Source organism: Battus philenor, unplaced genomic scaffold (assembly GCF_028537555.1).
Source record: "Battus philenor isolate CCGP_79_NKW_IND1 unplaced genomic scaffold, ilBatPhil1.0.hap1 SCAF_23, whole genome shotgun sequence".
Taxonomy (NCBI): Eukaryota; Metazoa; Arthropoda; class Insecta; order Lepidoptera; family Papilionidae; genus Battus; species Battus philenor.
Genome location: NW_027181686.1, coordinates 12,267,592 through 12,284,496, shown reverse-complemented (window position 1 = coordinate 12,284,496; position 16,905 = coordinate 12,267,592). Strand labels below are relative to the sequence as shown.

Genomic DNA, 16,905 nt, shown 5'->3' with positions numbered 1-16,905 from the left:
GTCTTGTCAATGAGACAGATGACTTACACTTTAGTACAAATGTATAAATATACTATTTAGATAAATTTATATACATTTAAATATTTAATACGCAAAAATTATTTTCACGTGAATTTGATTAAAATATTCCGTGATATCAAAACAGGTTACATATCATATCTCTGCGAATAGCTCTATGGAGTATTGTCTGATTTTGATTACTTAGATTATTTTGAGCAGTGATAGTCGAGCAGTAGAGGATTAAGACTTGTGAGGGTAAGTCGTGGATTCCTTTCCCGTTTTACCATCTTCATCAACAATTTCTGCATTTTATCTAATATATAAAATTCTCGTGTCACGGTGTTCGAACTTGAACTCCTCTGAAACGGCTTGACCGATTTTTACCAAATTTTACATGCGTATTCAGTATGTCTGAGAATCGGCTACTATCTATTTTTCATACCCCTAAGTGATAAGGGTTGTTCACCCTTAAAAAAATTTTTTTATTTTTTTGCCGAAATTTTTTGTTTTTATTTTTTTATGATACAGCATACAAGAATACATACAACCATAAATTTTCGCCCCTCTACGATCAACCCTTATTTTTAAATTGAAAATTAAAAATATTTTTTTTTGCAAAACAACGTTTGCGGGATCAGCTAGTAATTATATAGGAATGTCACTGCTCACAAAAAAGCTTCCAGAAGATGGTCAGCAGCATCTTCTGCATATCATAATACCACACTTTTTCTCACGCCAACGTTGACCTACTCTAGTATCCCGTGGAGTCCTGGGTGTCCACCTGGACCACTTTAAAAACCAAGACATAAAAGGTGTAAACATCAACAAATAGATTACATAATTAGATCGCGAGGGGAATCCCCGTGCGCTGTATGACAACTGTCTAATGAAAATAAGGCGTCACACCGTAAATTTCAGAACGTAAAAACTAAGCTATCATTATTCCGTTAAATTGACCGTAATGTCCGGATATAACGGATGGAATAGTGAAAGCGAAACGGTTACTATAATTGACTTCCTTACGCGAATTCTTGGCCCGTAACGGGTATATAACAAGAGTGTAGAAACATATGCGGGGATTCCCCGTGTCAAGTTTTTATTTTAATACTATTTTTTTATTCTTGTACACAATGCATCAGGCTGAATATGTACTTGCAAGATTTAGATAGACCAGATCACGGGTGACCAACCTTTTAAATTAACGGTTCAAATTATTTTTTTTCACGGGTCGCATATAAAATATTTATTTTTTGCAAAACTATAATAAGCGTTAGAAAATAAATCGAAAAGATTTCAACAGCAATCGTTGCGTTCGTGTTGAATAAATCAAGTAACTAATCACAATCGAATTGTTTCAATTTTAGTATGCTCTACCATTATATTATAATTAATTATTTATCGAGAGGAGAAAGTCGATAAAATAAACAAAACTTTGAAAATGCTTGGCGGCCCGCTAAACCCTTTTGTCCCGGATGGGACATATGTGTACCACAAATGTATGAAAACCCCTGGAACCTAAAATGATCGCTCGTTTTCAGTGGAAATTGTACCAGGCCGTTGTTTATGCGTTTGGCTTTGAGGTTATTTACAAAAATCGCACGCTGTCTGCATGACTCTTGCTAGTCTAGCGCTAATTTCCATTGTCTGCACGTGGTTTTGGTGTATAAATTTTTTAATAAATTTTATGTTTAAGTCTTCCGAGACGAAAGGGTCAAGTGTTTAACAGTCCGCGTGTTATTTATCCTTAAAATAAATAAAACCTTTCCCATTTCTCCACGAATATATTTTACGTAGCAATGATCTAGGCCAGTGATTCCCAAAGTAGTCTATATCGACCCCTAGCGGTCTATGACAACCTGCAAGGGGTCTACGTCAGCAAAAAAAATTGGGGGTCCATGAAATGAAAATGGGGGTCCACAGACTGGACATCATAGCCGAGGAGATTTAAGATTAACCCTTACAAAATTGACGCCAAATGTTGATAATTTATTATTAAAGCATCAGGTTCATCTTTCTCACTAAAAATATTGACTTATTGCTTATGTTATTTTATTTATAGTTTATTTTGTGTTTATTTAATGTTACGTATATTTTACATAACAGATACAAAATTTTATTTTGAGTAGTTTTAATTTAAATTCAATTAATAAATGTATAAATTAACATGTGTTTTTACTTTAAGTTTTTAACACTAAACTTCACTACAGTTAGAAATTTACAGGAAATAAATGTCAAAGAAAAAGAATCAAAAAGCTTAGTAGTGGGCCGATTTCCTACTCGTTCTATAGAGAAACTGGGATGGTGATGGATTACCAGTTCGTGGTCCTCGCGGAAGTCTATCCTAAGTAAGAAAAGACCAATATTTAGCCACTTCCACACATGCAGTGGTAGTTGTGCAACAAAGTGCACCGCCCGCCAGCCCGCTGATAAATGCGTATGCGGCAAACAATGCGAATCACACAACCGCCACCGCCAAATTACTCAACACGAGTTTCACCCCTCCACGGGGCATCTTCAGGAGTTATGTTACACCGATTAGTGCCATTCACAGAAATTTCAATTTCATTTTGAGATCTGACTCGGCGGGCGGTGCATTTTATTGCATGACTACCGCTGCATGTGCGGAAGTGGCTAAATATTGGTCCTTTTCTTACTTATGCCCCTTATCTACTGCCAATTTAACTTGACAATCAGCGTGGCTATGTCTCGAGATTGCGAATGAGGTCCACACCGCTGGGCTTCCTCGTTCACATGCGGACCTTATTCTTCCCGACTGGACTAACCTGCTTTAATTTGGACGATGCTCTGTAGGCTGCTTCTAGTTTAGGATTGTTCGGAGCTCTCCTCGGCCTCGTGTCCTTAATTCCTAAGTACTTTCCGAAAGGAGCGTAGACGAGCCTGTAACAAGGATAAAAACACATAAATCATAATAAATCAGGTAACACAGAAATATTTCATAGTATCAAAATATTGTTTTTTCGAATATGCTATTACCAGCACTTTCGAATCTCCACTCTAAATAAAATATCGGCATTGGTATCCCTACAGGAAGCTACCATCAGCTCGGAAGGCAGTTCTGCTGAGATCCAGCGAGAAACTCAACAGCTGTTCTTTACAAATATAGTTTTATAGATGCGTTACAATAATTAGCTTCTTAAGTGAACATCAACATTTTATTCCACGCATTTAAATCAATATAGTAGTATAAATATGAAAACAATATTAAAAAAAAAAACATTATGACTCGATTGTATGGATGCGCCATGTTATACCCAAGTAAGAAAAGGACCAATATTTAGTCACTTCCGCACATGCAATGGTAGTCGTGCAATGAAGTGCACCGCTCGCCAGCCCGCTAATGTAATAATCTATGATCGATATCATTTTATTTCTCATATGGATCACAAGACGATCTTTGGAAGTATATAACACAGTACGTTGAGTAAAAGTTCGTCGAACGTATAAGAAACACTATTGAATATTGCTATTCGATTTCGTTCTTGTTCTTTACTTCTTTATTTTGTAGCTACATCTATACATTTTGCGTAGCACAACTAGTGGGTGAGTGAACGCGCACAGATCTGCGTGTAGGTACTGTGCGAGCGAGACAGTACTACAATATTTGACGTATTATTGGTTGATTGGGCGATCTGAATGACGTGAGATATGCCTTTGGGCTTTCTTCGGTAGACATGGGTCCGAAAGACAATTATAATTTTTTATTATTACAACACAGATCGACACGTTGAATTAATATAGCTGTCATCGACCTTAGCGTCGGTGTCTTTTGAAAGTCACATATGTGTAAACATTAAAACACTTGTTAAATATTATTCTGTAATGTTATCATTCAATATAATATCTAAAATAAATATTTATGTAATTTTAACCTTTCGATTGCTACGCGAGTAAAGACAGCTGCATTATAATATCTCGAAAACAGCGAAGCAGTTTCAATGTGTCTCTGTCGACCTAGATATGTATCTCATCACCGCTTGAAACCATCGCAAGATAAAATCTTACGAAAATAATTATTAACACGTTCCGTGCTGCGGCCATTTCTGAATATTTTCCATTCTGACCGCGTGGGGCATGTACGACCCACACTTTAAAAACTAAAAGTCGTTTAAGACATATGCTTTACACTTTTTCAATACTACAAAGCTATAATTAGCGGGAAAAAGTTATAAATGTTTAATATGCATTACGTACGCATGCGTGACGTGAAGTTATCTATATTCGAGCCTGCAATTCATTTGTTTAAGAATGCTTTGTTTTTCAATGAGAACTGCAAATGGCCTGAACGGAAAGTGCAGCGGGGGTCGTATATACCCCACATGCAGTGTAATTTGTTAAAATCTATTGATAATTATCTAAATGAGATTTATTTATTGGATATCAATTCAAAATAAGTCCCGTAGTTTTAATGCGTTCTTGCAACAATTGATTAGTAATCAATGGGTATATATATATAAACTATGACCTCTTATTATTCTCTCTGCAACACAGGGGCTATGTGTCGTCATCATAAGGAACTAAAAACTGTGCATTTGTAGATTAAAAAAAAATCAACAAAACGAGTTTATTGAATAGGTCGAAAAGGCGGGCCGCGAGTTCGACACCCCTGGCGGATAGTTGAATTGGTAGGTAACATAAAAAATTGCATTTTACAATACAAGAGACCTTTCGCGTGTTCTAATGCGATAATAGGATTTCTATTTGCGCATAGTCCGTGCGGCCTGTATTTATGTCAAGGTATATTTATTTGTCTTCGCAGTCGTTGCATGTTAAATACACTATATATATATTTTTATATGTTGTATATTATATCTAACAGCTAAATAATATTCCTGATCGACTTCTTGCCTCCAAAATGAATTCAAATTTTAATATTTGAGCCCATTGTTACTTTGTTGACATGTGTAAAACTTTGATAATATCCCAACTAAAAATAAAGGTTAAAAATATTTATCTATACTAGCTGATCGTAGAGATAACAAAACGTAAAATTAAAAAAAAAAAACCACGCATTATGCCTTATTATGTGGGTTGGAGAAGGGGGGGGGGGGGTATGGACACTATGTTAAAACTACGGGAACACTTCGCATACTACCATAGTGACCTCAACTCTTCGGGGTAGACCTGCGTCCCCCCACCTTTTATTATAATAAGCTAGGCGTTAGCGCCACCTCAGGACCAGAAGTCACGTGGGGCAAATCACCACGAATCCATCGCCAAGGTATTGCATACTTCCATAACGGCAGTAGCAAAATTTTATTTACTTCTACCCCAAAAAACCCCCTTGGCAACGATTTTGCACCATAAAACAACCTTGTATGAGTGTTAAAACTGCAGGCAGTTTCCTACAAAGAAATTGCTAATTTTATATACCCTAGAGCAGTTTCACTACCTTGTTATGTGACGTGCATCATTTTAGCATTTCTAAAATTGTTACGCCCCCTATGTAACATACACCATAGAAGTAAAATTGCCCACACGTTGGGAAACACCGGTTTAGACCTCCTATTCTAGATCCTTTCGCGGAGAACCAGCGATCTAATCACTGTATGGAGAAGGGTGCAACGAAGCGATCTAAGTTGTTGGCGACCTCCCAATCCGTTGAAATTGTGGTATGTAGCAGACAGAGTCAAGATTCCTAGAAAGCCCTCTCACTTTGCTATATTAACCCTTTCCTTACCGCAGTACGTTCCGCCGAAGTGACTCTACTGAAACTGAACAGCGCGCCGCGACATGTACACATTTCATGGCGGTAGGCTGATCTTCCAATTTTCTCATTTATGTTACATATTTAAAGATTTTACTGGTATACTAATCAAAAGTATTTAGGATAATTATTAGTAATCTATTTGGCTGTAAGAAAAGGACCAATATTTAGCCACTTCCGCATATGTAGTGGTGGTAGTATATGCTACCTCCTCTAAATAACAAGCGGCGACGGACTGAGCTCACTCTGTGTTTGGCACTAATCGGTGTAACATAACTCCTGAAGATGCCCCGTGGAGGGGTGAAACACGTGTTGAGTGATTTGACGGTGGCGGTTGTGTGATTCGCATTGTTTGCCGCATTCGCATTTATCAGCGGGCTGGCGGGCGGTGCACTTTGTTGCACGACTACCACTGCATGTGCGGAAGTGGCTAAATATTGGTCCTTTTCTTACTTAGGATGGACTTCCGCGAAGTAACGCTTGATTCCATTAAATACTATTTGGCTGTGATAAATCTTAAAACATGGATCTACAGAAGCCCACATTACAACGTGAATGCCGGCTAACTCAAGCGCTGGTACACGCGGGTCGTCCAGTGAACGCCGGGTAACTCCAGCGCTGGTATCAAAAGGGTTAAAAGAGATGTTCAAATGCCATTTGGACTGCAGAAAAAATCAGATAAAAAAAAAACTGATTTAGAGAAATGAATAACAAACTTTACTATTTCTATTACAAATCTATTGCACACCACTATATATCTAACATCTATAAATATAAAACAAAAAAAAACTAGGTTAGTAACGGTTCGGATATAAAAAAACTAAATTTAGAAGAACGTCAAAAGATTCGTATAAAGTCTCGTCATTCAAAAATAGGCCCACTCTTGCTGGTTTTAAGGTCGATGTTCTTATCAAAATTATTATTTCAACTTGTACCTGTTATCATTGTAAAAACAATCAGTGTTGCCGTGTGCTAGTTTTGAGGTTGGTCAGGGCAATAAACAATCTTTTTTTTTTTTAACTAAAATATTTCACCTCAAAACAATGGTTTTAATGTACATTTTTATATAAGTTCTATATAAGTCTGTTTTTATATAAGTCTGTTTTTCTCCTTTATGAAGCATTTGACCTCTGTTTCGCCTGATACCACTACGGGACCTACTATGCTCTCATAGTATTAGAGGGACCGGAGAGTAATGTGGAAGTCCACCCTAAGTAATAAAAGGACCAATATTTAGCCACTTCCGCACATGCAGTGGCAGCCGTGCAACAAAGTGCACCGCCCGCCAGCCCGCTGATAAATGCGTATGCGGCCAACAATGCGAATCGCACAACCGCCACCGTTAAATCACTCAACACATGTTTCACCCCTCCACGGGGCATCTTTAGGAGTTATGTTACACCGATTAGTGTCAAACACAGAGTCTATAGTCTATAGACTCTGTTGTATGTTTGGCACTACATATAGTAATGTTACTTTAAATTAAATTCACATGACTACATTTTTAACAAGTTTTTATTTCTAATCAACAACCTTTTGCCGTCTAGTTTACTAAATCAATGCCGGAGCGGTAACAAATCAATAGATTTTTCTATACATGTCGACAGAAACGACATTACTTATTTTTATTTATTTAATATTCTTTATTGTACACGATAAGATACATTTAATAAGTTTTACAATAATATACAAAAAAAGTACAATGGTCGGTCTTATCACACATGGCAATCTCTTACAGACAACCATAGTATGGAAAAGGTAAAAGTATTTATAAAGGTTAGTTTACGTGTACAAAAAATACATATTCACAAACAAATGAACATAAACATACATAGACATACATACATATATAACATATATACTTATAATAAAAAAGGTTTAATACATATTATAAATATAATAAAATAATAAATAAAAACATTACTTTCCGGTCCCCCTAATATAATACAAAAGAATAGAACTCAAAAGTCAAAAATGTGTTAAGGAACACAAAGAGATATAAATCTCAATCAATATGAATTTCCTACGATAGAACTAGATAGATATAGACAATGGAATTAGGCATAATTCAATGACCATTCTGAATTAGATAATGATAGTACATCTGACATACGGTATGTTAATATACATCAATCACATTAGCGGTCAATTGCTTGCGTCTAGCAAAATGAAGTCAGACAGACAATTGACTCTTCACGCAAATTAGCGTGTTCAATGAAACAATTCAGTAATAAACCCTACTCTAAATAATTGATATAATTTTCTATGTACTCGGATAAATTCTTCTTTATCATGTCCTTTTAACGGAGCATTATTAATTCAGAGCAGTGTTTACCAACGTCGGGTCCACGCCCCACAAGTGGGCAATGATTATAACAGGGACAATTTAAAGTGGACTTGACACAAGTTTAACCATTTCACTTTAATATAAAAATTATGATACACGGATAGAAATTGTAGAATATAAGCAGAAGATAGATCATATGAAGAATGACAAGAGTATGGAAATAAAAAAATAAAGTAAAAAAAAATATTTAACACTAATCATACCAACAATTACTAGGTACCTATTTCTACAATAGTGTGTCAAATGACCCGACTTTATGTTTACTGCTTGAATGTATAAAGTATGGTTATTAAGAAATAAATGAAAATTAAATTTATTATAATTAAACAAAATAGTATATTGACCATTTCATTTACAAACGCAAAAAATAAGAATTTTGGATCCATGGGTTGTTTGCCCCTTGTGGTATGTTTGGTGTTAAAGATATATATGTATATATATATTACATAGGGGGGCGTAACAATTTTAAAAAGGCTATGATGGGCATGGCACATGAAAGGTTGGAAAAAAACAACCTGCTATTTCTTACACTACAAATACCAGTAGATATATGGGTTATTACCCCTTTATATCAGATGTACAATGATTAGACATGAGATTATAGATCACTAGTATATATCCCGGACAATCTTATATAATTCACAATATGCATTTATTATATAAGGTTGCCACTATTCACAAACAAGTTTGTAGATGATGGTCAGCAGCCTCCTGTGTACCATACCATACTGCAGTTGCCAGCCAACCTGCCAAGTGTGGCAATTATGGTATATCCTCCCGTAGATATCTTTTGGGGAGGCCTATGCCTTGAAGTGGGTGTCTATGGGCTAAAACGATGAAATATTCCTGACTTGTCGTCTCTCTCACACAAGTAGATATGATTTTCCATCCTACTCATCCATTTAAATTCTGGACTTTTAACACAAAAACGGTGGGAGAGGCTGATACTATGACAACCACCCTTAAAGTTTTTACTTTTTCTGTCCAGTGTTCTATATAATTTTTTACCATTATAGACAGTCTTCCCAAAGTATCAGACACTACTAATATATAGAAATAAACATATTTAAAACTCATTTATAACTTAACAAATTACTCATATATAAAAAGATGCTTATATATATGTAGAAAACAAAAGCAGTTATTTTAATATTACAAACAGACAATACAATTTTATTTATTTGTACAGATAGCCGATTAGTAATGTATATATTTAATGGAATCAGGCGTTACATTGCGGAAGTCCATCCTAAATAAGAAAGGACCAATATTTAGCCACTTCCGCACATGCAGTGGTTGTTGTGCATGAAAGTGCACCGCCCGCCAGCCCGCTCGTAAATGCGCATGCGGCAAACAATGCGAATTACACAACTACCATCGCTAAATAGCTCAACACGTGTTTCACCCCTCCACGGGGCATCTTCAGGAGTTGTTACACCGATTAGTGCTAAACACCGAGTGAGTTTACGGTGGCGGTTGTATAGTTGGGATTGTCTGTCGCATGCGCATTTACGAGCGGACTGGCGGGCGGTGCACTTTCATGCACGACAACCACTGCATGTGCGGAAGTGGCTAAATATTGGTCCTTTCTTATTTAGTAATGTATATGTTCTGTACCCGGCGATCAATATTACACATCGTCCTTTAGAAAGAGACAATCGGCTAATTTCAGCTTTGTAGAGCGTTATCTCTGTCGCACGTAATATAACGATTGACAAAACGTCACATAGGTAGTGTGGGACAGAGATAGTGCTCTATGAAGCCGATTGTCTCATTCCAAAGGTCGATGTGCAATATTAATTACCAGGTACTGTAACTATAGTTAAGTGTTTTTCTTAAATTTGCCTTCTGACACTTGTAATATTTAACTGCATATATTCCATAATAAATACAATAAAAATATTAAATTTCACTAAAGAAAATTGTCTGCGATTACTAAAATCCTTGTAAAGTTGACAATAGACAATTAATTTTTTTTTATTGTTTATAGGCAAAGCATTTGACCACTCTCGTCTGGTTTTAAACGATGACAGGTTCTTTGACGGTCCATGCTTGCCGACTCTTGAATGGTTGTTCCATTCTTTGGCTGGGTTATAAAACTTTTTAAAAATTCAATGTCAGTCACAATTACTTTAATTGTTGAATTATACAAGTTTCAATGGTTCCTATTGTATTGTTTTAAATGCTTATTTTACTAATGAGAAAAATAGCACCTGGTCTTGAAGACTCAATGCCAGAATTTCAATTGAAATATTAAATACACTCATCTTTCTTAAGTAGGTTCCCAAAATTTTGACTGCCAACATGAGATACTTCGTAGATTGCAATCTTTTCAAGGATTCTGAGTTATCTCGTCTTGTGTTTATTTGCCATTTTTATGCAGCTATGATTACACTCTATATACATATTTATATGTGTGTATATATATATATACAGAGTATAATCATATATATAATTATACTAAAAAAGCATTATTAGTTAGCAAAATTAGTTTTATTATGATTTTGAACTGATTTTAATAATAACATTTTTGTTTGATTATTAATAAATTTTCTGTTCGTGCAAGCCAGTATTGATTTTTTTTTTCGCAGAAGCAGTCTATCCATATTAGCACACACACATATACATATATATATATATATATATATATATTTGATGACAACTATACACTAGAATTAGACTTTTTAATAATACATTGTTATTTAATAACAAATTTTCATTTTATGGCAGACTTCTATAACTTACTGTGGCAGTCAATGTTATAGTAATGGCAATAAACATTACACATAGACATTTGCAAAGAGACAATCGGCTAATTTCGGCTTTGTTGAGCGCTATCTCTGTCGCACACTACCTATGTGAAGTTTTCTCAGACATGCGAAAAATTTATCCTGCGGTACTGTAAACGATGGTCTTCTTGAGTATTTAAATAGATATAATATTAACCACAATCTAACTCGTTCTTTTCAAATATGGAATTAATATTGCTACTGTTCATTTCGAGCGTGCGCTTCTGGTCTGACCAGATGCAAGCCTTTTCCTTGCTATGTAATTCAAATCATCTTTATTAAGTTGATATTTACACAGTTTTTAATTGTAAGTTCTTTAACATTATGATTAATAAGGTACCATGGTTTTTGAACGGTGTTCTGCTGAGAGGACCCAGCCAGAAACTACAGTTGTTTTTTTTTAAATGATATTTTACAATGTTGGATGTAGTTTTTAAAAGCTCCTTCAATTCAGACTGACATGTAGCAGTCCCATTAACAATTTGCCTCTTACTATTTATTTATTTACTTTATTGGAGATAGACAGTAACAAAAGGCAGTAAGAAAGTACAAACATAGAAGCTTAGAAATATAAAATTAATTACAGTTGTTACTTTATAACTATCTCACTGAGAACATATAATGATTTATAGTCAAACAATGAAAAACCAATAAAAATAAAAACATTACTAAATAGGGATCAAAGACTACGGTTTATATATTTATATTATATTTAAAAAAGAAAAAGAAAAAAACTCTTAACAAAAAGACTTCATTCCACAGACGGGTCAAAGTTCATAAAAAAAAAGCTCATTTACCATTCTCAAACCTTCAATAAGATTCTAATTGAATGTCACATTTCCAGCACTTGTTGAAGCCTTTTCAATGCGCTGTAAAATTAACATTTTATCATAGCTTTTTTAATTAGTCCATTTGATGGCATTTGCAAAAGATGTTTTATTGGATAGCTGTTGGAATCCTTTTATTATTATTTATGTACTTATTAGATCCACGAATAAAGAAATTTTCTCTTTCTTAATCTCCCTAAATTACCTTGTTGTTTTGGATGGCTGTTGGAATCCTTTTATTGTTATTTATATACTTATTACATCGACAAATAAAGAAATTTTCTCTTTCTTAATCTCTTTAAATTACCTTATAACACATTCAGCAAGTTGATTTTACAAAAAAATTCATGTTATAACATGAATGATTTTATGAGTGATAATAAAGCTTAGGTATTAATTATTCTACTACTGTGTTAACCAAATAATGACCCTGTCTGAAACCCTTGTCGCTTAAATGATCTTTCAGGATTTCAACCTGATTTAAATTTCTATCAAATTTAGGTTCTTCCATGATAAAAGTGGACACTATACAATCCTTTATAGATATTGACATGAACAAATGGTTAAGAATACCCAAAATTTTAAACTTGCTTACTTCTAATCTAAATTGTCATAAATAATAGACTTAATAAATTCAGAGCAATTGTGTTATGTTTCTCTTTATCATACCATCTGTCCACAGACTATAGCAAATGAATTGGCTTATTGAAGATATCATTGACCCAAAATTTGTTTTTTTTTTTCTTCAGCAGGTTGATTTGGGTGATTTTTCAGTCCCATATACTTGTAATGAATAACATACAAAAATTTCTCAGTAATTGTTTATAATTGGTATATTCCATTGTTAAAATACAGACATGCTTTCTACTAAAATAATTATAAAAATATACTGTTATCAATCATTTTAAATTGGCTTTTTACATTAGATTAAAAGAATAATTAACAATATTTTAATACACACTTGATAACTTTTAATTGTTTATATAACAATCGAGTTATATAAAAGAAAAATAATTATATTTTCTCATGCAGCAATTATATAAATATATATTAGTAACAAACACACATTATATGTTATCATAACAATAGATTAATATTTAAATTGAATTACATATTAATCTAATCTATAGTCAAAAACATATATTGATTAAAGATTAGAAAAGTACATGATGAGATTAAGATTTCTGATAAAAGGCGACTTTGCTTAATAGAATTAACCATTTCCTCAAGTTTCAGGAGTCAGGGTGCAGGTGTAACTAAACCTCATTGTAAGTAACTAAACTGGAAGCCAGAACCTTAGCTTGAGCTGGTAGTATTATCACAAGATTACGTTTTTACAGTTAACAATCAACCTATATGACTCATATAAGTTAAACATTCTTATTTATAATGAAACATATTTCGGTGATTTACGCATTGGTGATAAGGATTAAATAATTTATAGTGTTATGTCTTTTTTGTCCAGATTTCAAGCACTTAAAGATAAAAAACGAATCTTTCAATAATGGTTAAAAATTTATAACAATATTGTGCGCCGGCAAACTTTATTTAAAAAGTAAATATTTTGAATAGCAGCGAGTTTGTCATTCATTATTTATCCTGATCTTAAATAGAACAAGATTAGCTAAATTACTAGTAACTATGAATGACTCGTCCTATTAAAATAATACGAAGAATTCTGACATATTAATGTATTTCAGGTTGGAAAACGCCCCTAATATTTTCACTGACAAATAAGGTTCTGCACTCACCTCTGCAGCGTGTAGCGGAGCCCTATGAAGACAAACGCTAACGGTAAAGGAAAGAAGACGTGACGATGGTCCGCGTACTGCACTGCCTTGTGCGGGCCCGGGGCGATGTCCTCCCACGTCGTGTTCGGCGGCAACCACACATCCGCGCTCCAAAACGTATCTATCAACGGCCGAAGCATTTCAGAAATATCTACCAGTTGCTCACAACCGCTCCGTTTTCAGTTTAACTAAATATTAATTGAATAATTAATTAATTTCGCAGCCAACCGACTCGCACACCGGATGAAGGGCGACAGCGGTGGAGCGGGACAAACTAATGCACAGATAAACAAACAACTTTGTAACGTTCCGAGAAACAGGTTAAATATTATAGATAACAAAAATGAATAATTCTAACTTGATTACGAGGAAGATAACACTTACTCATTTTATTTCCTATTACTACGTTGTTACTTTTGTCAATATTCTCCAATGATTTTAATACAATGATTTTTTTTAAATGTTATAAATTTACATTAGTTGTCTCTGCAATACCAAAATTAATTTAATAAATAAAAAAATTAAATCTTTTTGAATTTAAGCAATAACGAAAACTCGATTAGAAAGAGTATCTAAAAAAAAAACAAATGTATTTAAATGTCCAATTCTATAAAAGAAACAAATTAGAGCATATAAATTAAGATAAACACTGACATGACTTGTATTTACAGATAGATTACAAAGTCTGTGATTTTGGTTTGGGATTAAAAATTATCTCGCGGTTGTTCGCAACACAGATTTGTTAGTTTTTTTACTGTCAGACGTTATGACTCTCTTTAATACCACAGAGCAAAATTAAAGAGAAAAAATAAAACTTTGAAATTAGAAACAACATTGATATCGTTGCAATTATTTTATTTCCATATTTTTCATTTGTAACGTGTACAAAAAATAATAGATATTGTGCAAGACAAAGCTCATACGCAGAACAATATTCACGACGATCTCACAACAGACCATTAAATTTATTATTTACCCCCAAATAGACGTATTAAAATTATCTAACCCGTTTTATATATACAGTTTAACTCGACAGTTGGCCAAGCGCATATTCACTGGCTTGTTAAACACAAGCATCCGAGTTGAACTGTGTATACATTACTTTTTACATGAATTTTTATACCAACATCTGCTATGTGCAAAAAAGGATAACTTGATTTTAAATAAAACTTTATTTTATTAATGTCATAAATAACATATTTTTTTATACCACAGTACCATATAACGCTTAAAGTACCACATACCAGGTCTCCTAGTGCACGTAGCAAATATTGGTATGACAATAGACAATACACAATACGATATTATGAACGACAATTATAACAAATGACTAAATAAATGCTCTAAAAAATTATAATTTAAAAATAGAACAATAATTATCAGTGATTAGAGCATACGGAGCGATTTATAAAAAAAAATGTATACTGTTATAACATTATTATTTTTCACATGCCTAATTTCGAAATGGAATAACATAACGTTTGAAAAAAAAAAGTTATTATGGTGACATATGACAGCTACTCGTATTATGTCATTGGTTATCTGTAATATTTAAATATACCGCGAAAAAGGAAAAGTCTAAATGACACCAATTATTCCAATCACTGAAAATAATAACTTTTAATTCGCATAACAGTTTTTGTTTTAAATTAAACGCTTTTCAAATTCGCGTAAGAATATAAATATCAACATTACAAATATTAAAATAATCCCACATAAACCAACATATTTATAACAACGTCAAACTTATAGTTAAACAGGAAGAATTTGAAATAGTCGTTTTACACACACTTGTTACTAGCCTCCAACAATAAGTAAGTAATATAAATATAAAAAATTATTAGTATATGGCATTATTTATTTGATGTTTTATTGTGTTTTAAAAACACATTACGATCTTAACCTTTTTGATTTTTGTAAATCATTTTTTTTAAATACGAAATGTCAAATTATTATTTATAAACTGAATTTTTTTTTCAATTTGTTTCAATTTTTGCTTTTACCATTTCTGCACTGTTCAACTGCCATTCTAAATTGTTAATACAAATGTACGAGACAAACTGTACCCGGTGTAGTGTTTTTTTTTAAACAATGGGTTTTACTGTAAATTCGAATGTTGAAGAAATAAGAATAATTATTATTGAAATCGGAATTAATAACACAGTTTTTGTTAGAGTGCGTTCAATGCAACGTACCATACCATGACCGTAATAGGAACGTATCAGACACAAAAGTATTCTTTGTTTGGAAATGTATGAGACTTATCAGGTTCTTCTCCATAGAATCAACATTTGATCTGATAGTAGTATATGGAGAATATTGAGACCAATAACACTTTGTATAAATATACACAAAGGACTTATGAGAATCCTGGTCTTCACATTTTTTCTATAAGGACCTGAGATCTGATTTGGATTGGTTTGGGATTCTGGATCGTCGCAAAATTGACGACCCGAAAATGTGGTAGATACGGATGCTTAGTATCCCGTGGACGATGAACTGAACCAAGGTTTCGATCCTCAAAGAACTCAACATGAAAGAGAGGTTATCGACTGTGCAAATATGAATCCTCAAGTTTTTTGGCTGTCCACACCCCTTTTTAGGGGGCAGCCGTTCCTTCCCTAACCGCGAACAGCGTGGGCGAACATAAGTTAGATCCTGATCTATCCTTGGCTCGCCTGTGGTCCACGCTGCCGTCCCAAGCCGCATACACAACATTTACACTACAGAGCTCTACTCAGGTAGAGCGCTCTACTACATATCTACAACTTGAATGCGTCCGTCCAGTTTCTGTTTTATTTTTAAATCACCTGACCCTTCCACTCCGTGAACTCAGTTCCAATGAAGCTGTAAAAGCCCTCGGGGTAACATCAACTGAAACTAAATAGTTCGAACAAATCACCCGAAACTTTGACTCAATGGAACGTTGTGTGATGATGTTCTCCAAAGAGATGTACCGACATCATCAGAAGTATCACTAAGTCAGTAAATGCTCTCCCTCCGCCAAACACAGAGCTACATGATGCTTTGCAAGGAACCGAGGAGGCACCAGATCTACGGGTATGACCATGACCACTCGGACAAGAATGTACGACCACACACACACATAGCATCTGACTGTGTCGAGGTTTGTTGGAATGTCAAACAGGTGACAGTTCAAACCGAGACCCAAAAGTTGGGATAGTTGCAGCACAGAGCGTCAGCTAAAGCGATGTAAGACCTCGGAGACATCTCAGTGAAACATAAGTATGTAACGTCCCGACATAAAGTCCTGATGAAAGATGTCTTAGGCCAGGAGCCTCTGCACCTTTCAGGCTCGAAAGTATTATTAAAAAAAACATTTCAATGTAAAGAACACAGGCTTTATGTATCATAGTGTCATGCTTCTTAAAATGCCTGATACATTCCTATATCCTACAGAATATTT

General features: G+C 34.2%; 1 protein-coding gene across 1 annotated transcript in view; it reads right to left on the bottom strand.

The window, feature by feature from the left end:
* LOC137924145 (ceramide synthase 5-like) overlaps positions 1-13,748 on the bottom strand; it is a 35,863-nt gene extending 22,115 nt beyond the window's left edge. The window contains exons 1-2 of the mRNA XM_068767494.1: positions 13,440-13,748; positions 2,784-2,898 (exon numbers count right to left, since the gene is read on the bottom strand). Of these exons, the coding sequence (XP_068623595.1) occupies positions 2,784-2,898; positions 13,440-13,618 (294 nt within the window). The 5' untranslated portion in view covers positions 13,619-13,748. The remainder of the gene's footprint in view (positions 1-2,783; positions 2,899-13,439) is intronic.
* Between the last annotated feature and the right edge of the window lie 3,157 nt (positions 13,749-16,905).